Source organism: Saprolegnia diclina, assembly GCF_000281045.1.
Source record: "Saprolegnia diclina VS20 unplaced genomic scaffold supercont1.129, whole genome shotgun sequence".
Lineage (NCBI taxonomy): Eukaryota > Oomycota > Saprolegniomycetes > Saprolegniales > Saprolegniaceae > Saprolegnia > Saprolegnia diclina.
The window spans coordinates 97,288-106,361 of NW_008246196.1; the positions used below are offsets into that span (position 1 = coordinate 97,288).

The window sequence follows — 9,074 nt, forward strand, 5'->3', positions numbered from 1 at the left end:
TCGATGGGCGCCTTCATGTCGAGTGCGGGGTCCGACATTGTGTACTTGAACGAGGGCCACAGCTGACGATCAAGAGGCGTCCTTGCACTGGGCTTCAATTTGTCTAGCGCCGGCAATGTAGCTAGGCGCCGCTGCCATTCGCTCTCCAGAAACGTGGACTCGACGGATTCCTCGCTGTCATCCCTATGTGAGAATTTTGGCTGTAAGGGTCGTGATATAGCAATGACATTCAGATCGTACAGTGCGGGGGTAATGCCGTTGTCGACTGCCACCTCGGCCACCGGAGGCCCGACGCGAGTCGATGGGGATGCAGAAGCGGACACCACATGCTCGTCGATACGAGCACGCAGCCCACGTACAGCGTGCTTGAAGACGCTCTGTTGCACCACGGCAGCGCGCTTCTTGGTCGCGCGCTTCCTATGCATCGCCCGCGACTCGTTGGTCCAAGTCATTTGATTGATCGCGCCTACCTGGCGGCCGCTCCTTGGGGACACCCGCGCGCGTGGATCGTTTGCTTCTTGCAGAGACCGCAGACGTTCTTGTTGTCGACGATGAGCCGCGGGCCTGTGCTTCTCGATCGACCCGTGGCGAGGACTTGTGTCGCAGACTGCATGTTGATGTTTGAGTCGCACGCGTTCCACAATCGAGCGAGCGTTCTACAAACGAGCAATCGCAGCTCAGCACTCGCAGAGTGATCGCAGCGATGCATTTTGGCCAACAAGATTGCCGAGCTCTCCAAAAAGCTCGGCATTTTAGCCAATTAGAATGAAGCAGACTTCGCGCAATAGCGCATTAAAATATCTTGATTCATGTATACCATGTCTCATGCCGTGAAAGTGGACCCAGCGCGGGCCGCCGGACGAAAAGCCGGTCGCGTAATAAAATGAATTCCCACATTCTTCTCCCTCTTTTTTTGCATGCGCTGCGCGAAGTATTTTTACTCGCCCCATGTTGTTCGCACAAAGCCTGAAAAACGAGGGTCCCCACGGATGTTACGCCCCCTTCTCCTTTGCATGTCGATTCTTTTTCGACGCACTTCAAGGGAGGGGGGCCTACTTTTTGGCAATGCACTCTATATAGTGTACGATTGTTTGTGTACAATGCTGCCCAATGTGCCTCTCGGCCGACACTATTTCCGTTTATCTCCGATCAGGTTGCAGGCCATAATATTCATTGTCGCAGGAAATATCCACGAGCCCAATCAGGCGCATGGACGAGTCCGGCGATGGCACGGAGGGCAGCATTGTCGGCGACGTCCTCCTCCACAACCTCATGGGCTTCGACCTCGTGGAGAGCGCCCCGTACTCGGTCTCGGACGTGCTCGCCGCACCGCCAAGCGCCTACCGGTCGACCGACAGCTGCTTCGCCCCGTGGAGCGCCGACGACAGGCCCATGGATCTGCGCGGTTCGGCCTTCGCTGCCATATGGGAGCGCTACCTCCACTTGAACCACCTCGAGGTAGATGAGCGGCCCGCGTCGGAGCTGGCACGCTTCCTCCACGACGTCGAGGTGCTCCAGCAAACGTACGTCGGCTACGATACGATGAGCGCGGGCGACTGGCCACTTGGCGCGCTCACGCTGGTCGTCGACGAGATGCTGTACGCGCTACAACACGCGCTGTGCGTTCGTCTCTCGGTCGCGCTTCGCGTCTTGTCCAAGGCGCTGCGCTGGAAGCGCAACCAAGCAATCGTGCTGCGGCTTCACGACGGCGCCGGCATCGCCTGCCTCTTTGGCCCCCTGACGACGCTGCTGCAAACATGGCTCGATCACGTGACCGTGCGACACGAGGGAGACGGCGACAGCGATGACGACGACGATCGGATCTGCCTCTACGATACGCTACGGAGCTGGGCAAGGCTTCTCGAGGTGTGCTTTGTCGGGTCCAGCGCGCTCTGGAAGCAGTGGGCCGACGTCGACGTCGCGATGCCCGACCTGCTCTCACCTGCCACTGCTTCCGGAAGCGCTGACCCCTCGGATGCGTGCTTGTCAGCGCTTGACGACGTCCACCACGAGTGGACCGACTACTACTTTGACTCGAAGAAGCCGACGCCGATGGGCTTTCTGCAGCACGCGTTCTATGCGCTGCCGCCACTTCGCGCCTTTGAACACGTTTGTATCGAGAGCCTTCTCGTCGTTTTCGCCGCGACCCGGGCCGCCGACCTCACCTCGCATCACGTGGTGTCGCCATGGATCCCGCTGCAGCTCGATGTGCTCGGACTCCTCGGGGCGCTGCTCTGCGTCCACCGAAGTACGTCGTCGGCGCCGATAGTTGGGGACGCCTTCTTATCAGCGCTCTTTGATGTGCTGCTTTTGGACGCCAAGCAGCCATCGGGCTCGGCCCAGCGCATGGCGCAAGAGACGTCGCTCACGTCCATGGTGCTCCGTGTCGGCCTCGAAGTGTGTGCGACCGCCGATAATCTCTGGCTCGTTTTTGCCGAAAAGCTCAGCCTCGTACAGTCGCCGCTGCGCTGGCTCCTCGACACGTCGCTGCAGCTCGCATCGTCGACAACGACGATCGAACCGCGGACGTCCGGCGAACACCCGACGTATGCGCTGACGCTGCATGGCGATCTCTTTTCGGATGTGGAAGCTGCGACCGGCGACCGCGTCTTGTGCTATGCGTGTCAGCACCATGCGACGCGCTTTGTCGCGACCGGGCTAGTCGCGGCCTGTGGCGCGCAGCGCCTCGCATTGTCGACACCGGCGCATCACGCATGGCACCACGCCAACCTCTGCTACAAGGCGCTGTTTGACACGCTCTTTCTCACGTTTGCGACCCCGGCGGTGCGCTTCCTCGACACGACGATGCCGGTCGACCTGAGCGCGTCACCGATCGCTGGCTTTTTCGAGCACATAATCCTTGTGGCATTAAACTGGAGCCGCGCTGCGCGCCGCCACGTCGCCGGCGTCAGCGTCGAGCTCCACGCTGCGTGCTTCCTCCGACACGTCTTTCATTTGCATCCGCAGAGCACGGTCGTCGCGACTACGCTGCGTGACGCCGACGCGTGGCCGTTTCTGTGGCGGCACCCGAGTCTCTTTGACGCGCTCGGCGCGCGCTGTTTACATCCACGCACATTGCGGCTCGGCGATGTGTCGACGACGATCGCGGCGCTCGACAAGGGCCCGCGCAGCTGTTTTGCCACGTACCATGCGGTCGTCCTGGCCACGCTTTTGCGGATTATGCACGCGCTTCCCGACAAGACAGCGTACTTGGGGCTAGTCTTCAAGAGCCTGGTCGCGACGAGTCAGGAGAACGATGCTTGGTTCCGTTTCTCGATGCTCTCGGTGCTCGAGCAGCTGGCCTACGCCGAAGGTGCCGCCTTTGACGCCTTCTTTCTTGCGCATGTCCCGTTGGTGGCGCGGTTGCTCGGGCCCATCGATGAGAGTGATGCGTCGTCACTTGCCCGGCGAGCGAGTCTTCGCTTCCTCCACGTCTTTGTGACCCCGTTGCGGGCTGTGGATGTCCTCGACGTCGAGCTCACGATGCGCTGCGGGCTCCTTCCGGCGCTTTTCCAGCTGCTGCACGACCCGACGTGTGTCCCGTACATACTGCAGATGCTGCCGGGGCTCTTGCACGCGGGTCTGGAGCTTCTCTTTGGCCGGCACGTGGCTGCGACATCGGCCGACGTGCTCCACGCCCAGCTCTTCCAGCTGTACACGCAGTCACTCTCCGAGCTCATCTCGCAGACGCAGCGTGGCGTCGGCGACGTGGTCATGGCGCTCGTCGATGTCCTCGACTCTGTGCTGGCATCGAGTGTGTACGTGACGGCGGCGCAAAAGCTGTTCCGAGACTGTGGGCTCTTTGTACATCTCACCAATTTGCTCCACTCGCGCCATTACGTCGAGACACCGGGCCATGGCAGCGTAATCCGAGCTGTCGGCGCCGTGCTCACGTTGCTCATGGCGGGTAACCGCGAGTCCAAGGCCGAGTTTCGGTCGCTCCTCGGGTCGGCAATCGACGATCACGATCACGACCGCGTCGCGTACGCGCCTCTTGTCGACGTGTGCTTGGCCGCCGAGCCTGACGCCATCTCGCTGGCGACCATGGAGCTCTTTCTCAAGATGATGGTCGACAACGATCGTGCCGGTTGTCGGATCCACAACCCAGACGCGGTGCCCGTGCTCTGGCTCCTCTTCCGGCGCTGTGTGGTCGAGGTGCAACATGTTGTCGTTGGACGCTTCCTCGAGCTCTTTGACGCGGCGACGTACGCGGTGCTGAACCGGTCGATGTGCTGCTATGTCCAGCCTGCGACGCTCGACCAGATCCTCGATTTACTGGAAGCCGACGTCGTGTCCGATGGCCTCTTGCAGATCATGGTCGAGATTGGCCTCCACAGCATTGGTGTCAAGCAGCTCAAGCGCTTCTTCCGCCTCTTGCAAAAACCGTCGATGGCGTCGCACGCCGCGCCGCTTGTCCACGCCCTCTACCGCATGGTCACGCCCAAGCGCGTGGGCCCGAGCCGGTTCTTCTTTCTCGATGGCGAGCAGTCGGGTCTCGATGTCGCACCGTCGTTTACGCTGCCGTCGCGCGGCTACACGCTGCACACGTGGGTCCGTCTCGACGAGGCGCCGTCGCGGAAGAAGCAGACGCTCCTCTCGATCCGCGACGAGACTGGTGACGGCTACCATCTCTATGTGCAGTCGGGCGTCTTGTGCTATGCGATGCCGCAGAATGTGTTTGTGTCCACGAACGTACCCTTGGTACCGCACACGTGGCACTGCCTGAGCTGGTCCCACGCATCCGGGTCATTCCGGACGCGGCCCGAAGCGAGCGTGTGTCTTGACGGCGACGTGGTCTGGAGTACGAACGACGTGCCGTCGATCGAGCTGGCGGCCGTGACGTCGTGCCACATTGGCTGCGATGTCGGCGTGACGCACCTCGGGCGATTGCAACTGGGCGCCGTCTACTTGTTTCGAAGAACGCTCTCGCGCGAGCACGTGCGACTGTTGCACCGCCGCGGCCCAGACATGCTCTTGGCGCGACCAGACCCGCTCCTTGACGAGCTTCTCTGGAGCTACCACCCGAGCGTGTGGGAAGGCCAGTACTTTCTCAACGGCAGCTTGCACTTTCAAGAGGCGACACCGCATCAACTCGCGGCGCGACGTCTCGAAGGCACGTACCACGTGTACACGCGGTATGTCGTCGACGTTCTCGATTGCATCGGTGGCATTGCAGTCGTCTTGCCGCTGCTGGCGCTGTTTGACTATGAGCCGAGTCCGGATCTGACGGCGAATGTGCTGCAGCTGCTCATGGCGCTGCAGCACGACCACAGTGCGAACCAGCGATTTCTTCATGAAGGCCACGGCGTGCGGGTCGTGGCATATCTTCTCAGTCGCATGGCGCCGCAGCACCGTACGATTCAGGTCGTTGATGTCATGACGGCGCTCTTGCTCGACGCGCCACGACCTGTGCAAGGCCTCATCATCAAGCACTGGCTCGGTAACTTGTATCTCTGGTCGTTTGCACCGCTCCACGTGCAGTTGTACGCGGTGGCAACGCTGCGCCGGCTCGTGCTCTCACCGAGCTTGCCGTGGCCGGCGCATCTGACCGTGCGCAAGCTCCTCGACGATCTCCGGCTACACTATTGGTTTACACCGCCGACTGCAATTTGGGCGAGCGAAGGCGGCTGCATGGACGCAACCGCGGGTGTATTGTCGCCTAGCCACTTTGAAAAAGGCGCCATGTTCAATCGACGCGAGTGGTGTCACCCCGAGACGCACGCACATGTGGCGTCCCATCTGAGTGCCGCCGAGTGCCACCAAGTGCGCGACGCGCTTCTCGAACTCCTCGAGACGCTGCTTCGCACCAAGAAAAGCCTCGAGGCCGCCGATGTGAACGCGCTCACGGGCTTCCTCGCCTTCTCGGGCGACGATATGCAAAAGAAAGATGTTCTGAACGTGCTCCTCCGCCTCTTTGCCGAGCCAACGCTGGCGCCAACGCTCGCGGCGCTTGTCGAGAAGGAGGTCCGGCGCCAAGTCAACACGCCGGATGCCAATTTGGACCCGCATTATTGCGTCACGCCGTGGAGCGGGTTTGGCTCGCCCCTCTCGGCGGCCGACGCTGTCGTGGCGCTCGTGCTCCGACGGCCGCAGTTGTCTGGACACCTCAAGCTGCTCGGGCTTGAAATTGTCGTACAGTGTCTGAGTGTATCGCCGGTCGAGACCGTGGCGCACCGCCCGCACTCGGTGTCGATGCCGTCGACCGTGCTTGCGACGGCGCTTGCGTTCAAGCCGCGCCTTGCGGCCTCGCACAACGACGTGCGCTTCGCGTCGCACCTTCGCCGCATGAGCAGCTACAGCTTCAGCGAGCTCTCGGACGATGACAGTGTGACCGAGACGACGATGACGACGACGATGTACGAGATACCGTCGGACGCTGTCGGACACGTACTCGCAGCACTAGCGTTCGTACCGGCCGAGGCGTACGACGACGTGGTTCTGCTCTGCTGGCGTCTCCTCGTCAACGACCGTCGGCACGTTGTCGTGCCAGCGCTGTTTGCGGCCATGCCCCGCGCGTCACTACCCACGTGCCTCGATGTGCTGCGCGGACTTGACCATCAGCTGCGGCTTTTGCAGCTCGTGTGTCACCACCGCGTCCTGCGGTCGTGGATGCTGGTGCTGCAGCGCTGCGAGACGGACGATGACCGACAAGTCGTGCTCAATGTCGCTGTCACGTGGTCGGTGCACTGCATCGCGACGGCTGTCGACGGCTGGGTCACCGTGCACCGGTGTCTCGCGCTTCTCGATGCGATCTTATCGCCAGAATCGCTGGCCGATGAAATGCGCCAGCGGTACTTGACGCAGCTGCTGCAACACCTGCGGCACTTGGATGTGCCGAGCCGACTGCAAGCCCACGGGTCGAAATGGCAGTACGCCTCGTCCGACCCGATGGACGCGGATCGACAGCAGTGGCTCCTCGTGCACGCCAACGTCTGGCATCTCGTGTTTGTAGTCGAAGACGACCGGTGTCGCGCCGCGCCGACGGTCGCGCTTGTCGAAGCGCTCTTGCATCTGCTTCGGCGTACGTCCTCTCTCTGTGGATCTTGATGCAGATATAAACACATGGAACAGGTATGGACATGCTGTACTGGACGGCATTTCCGATTGAGCTCGAGACGGCGCAGTCGTGGACGGCTCGAAAGGGCGGCGTCGTGCGTGCGGTCTTGCGTCTCCTGCTGCCGTTGCAGCACGCCGTGCCCTTGCTCCACGAGTACCTCTTCCATGACCAGTGCCCCCACGCCCGCGGCGACGCTCAGCGGTACATTCTGCGCGCCTTGGCCGTCGTCTCGGGCCTCTGCAGAGCCGAGCCGCAGGGCGAGTTGCGTCAAACAACATTGGACCTTGCACGCCGGCACAAGGCGCTGCTGCAACTGCGTTTCCTCGACCTGCAGCAGTCGTCGACGTCGTCTGTGGCGCCAACGGCGTCGTCCGAGCTGGTGGCAACAGCGTTGTTGGCCGAGTTGCGGAGTGCGTTGCAGTTGCCGTCGCTCGAGTGGGCGCACTGGGACGTGCTTGTGCCGCCATACGACCCAATGACGGACGACAGCGGCCATTGGGCAGCCGAGATGGCCTCCGAGCGGCGTCAAATCGTATACACTCGATCAACGCTGCGTGGTCTTTGACATTTGCCCGTAGGTCGCACGCGAGTCGCTGGCTGGAGTACACTGGGAGCTGCTTGCACGGCAGTGCCACCACCATCGGTATACGTCCAAGGTAATGTCCTTGGCATCACGTTCCTATCGCTGATCGAATGACACTAGACCATGGACGACATCTTGAGCAGCGCCATGCAGTGGGAGCGGTCGGTGTGGAAGCTAACGAGCGATTCGTACGAGAAGCAGCGCGTACACGCGAGTCACACGTGGCAGCGTCTGCTGCGATCGCTCACGAACGAGCGCGCATCGTGGGGCTATGACGGTAGCCGCGGCGTCGCCGTGCATTGGAAGCTTGACAGCGCCGAGAACGCGCGGCGAGAGCGCTGTAAACTCAAGCGGTATTACGCCCGGGATGCGACGCCGATGGCTTTGACCGAGCCGCCGACCATCTCGCAAACAGATGCGCAGCTGTCGCTGGCGACCGAGCTCCTCCAGGCCAAGGCGCTTGCCGCGTACAACGAAGACTTTTACGAAAAGCTCAAGATGCGCGACGAAGCCGGCAACGAGCAGACGCCGCTAGTTGCGCTGACCGACGGCATCGACCCCGGGGCACGCATCGTGTCGTTCGAGTGCATGTGGATCGCCAAGACCAAGCACGAGCCATGTCATCTGCATCTGTACCCGACGTACCTCAGTCTGGTCGTGCAAGCAACGAGCAAGCACATCAAATGGCCGCTGCCGGTGAGTCTCCTCTGCTCTAACGCACGACAAATACTTTGTGGGTAGGGCTTGCTGCAAGTCGAGAGCCGTCGGTTCCAGTTTCGATCCTCGGCGCTCGAGTTCTTCTTTCGCGATGGCGCGACCATTTTCGTGCATTTTCTCGACAAGAAAGCTGCCGCCTTGCTGCAGCAAACGCTCCGCTTCATGCAACCGCCATCGCTGCAGCCGTCGCTCGGGCGCACGCCGCGCGCGCGGTTCGAGCACTCGAGTGCGACCCAGCGCTGGGTCGACCGAAAGCTCTCGAATTTCGAGTACCTCATGCATCTCAACACGGTGGCGGGGCGTACGTACAACGATCTCGCGCAGTACCCGGTATTTCAAAGTTGCAACAAACATTTTCCCAAATTTTTCGTAGATTTTCCCGTGGGTCTTGTCCGATTATACGAGTGACACGCTTGATTTGACCAACCCGGCGACCTTTCGCAATCTCTCGCGGCCAATTGGCGTGCAGAACGACGCGAGCTTGGCGTTCTTCACGGAGCGCTACAAGGTGCTCGAAGTCGAGTACCAGCGGTCGCTCCAGACGCCGCATTCGGTATCCTATCCCTACGTTGGATAGGATACTACAGCTACATGAGCGTAGGAGGACGACATGCCCCAGCTACCGCCGTTTCACTATGGCACGCACTACTCGTGCTCTGCGTTTGTCATTGGCTTTTTGCTGCGATTGCAGCCATTCACGAGCTACCACAAGCAGCT

General features: G+C 61.3%; 1 protein-coding gene across 1 annotated transcript; it reads left to right on the forward strand.

The window, feature by feature from the left end:
* Nucleotides 1–1,209: 1,209 nt before the first annotated feature.
* Nucleotides 1,210–9,021, forward strand: SDRG_16471 (hypothetical protein; the record flags this gene model as incomplete). Its single annotated transcript, XM_008622684.1, has 7 exons — nucleotides 1,210–7,021; nucleotides 7,072–7,589; nucleotides 7,636–7,713; nucleotides 7,761–8,336; nucleotides 8,382–8,687; nucleotides 8,731–8,874; nucleotides 8,959–9,021. Coding segments are annotated over 7 exons (7,497 nt in total), but the record flags the coding sequence as incomplete, so codon positions are not given.
* Nucleotides 9,022–9,074: the final 53 nt, after the last annotated feature.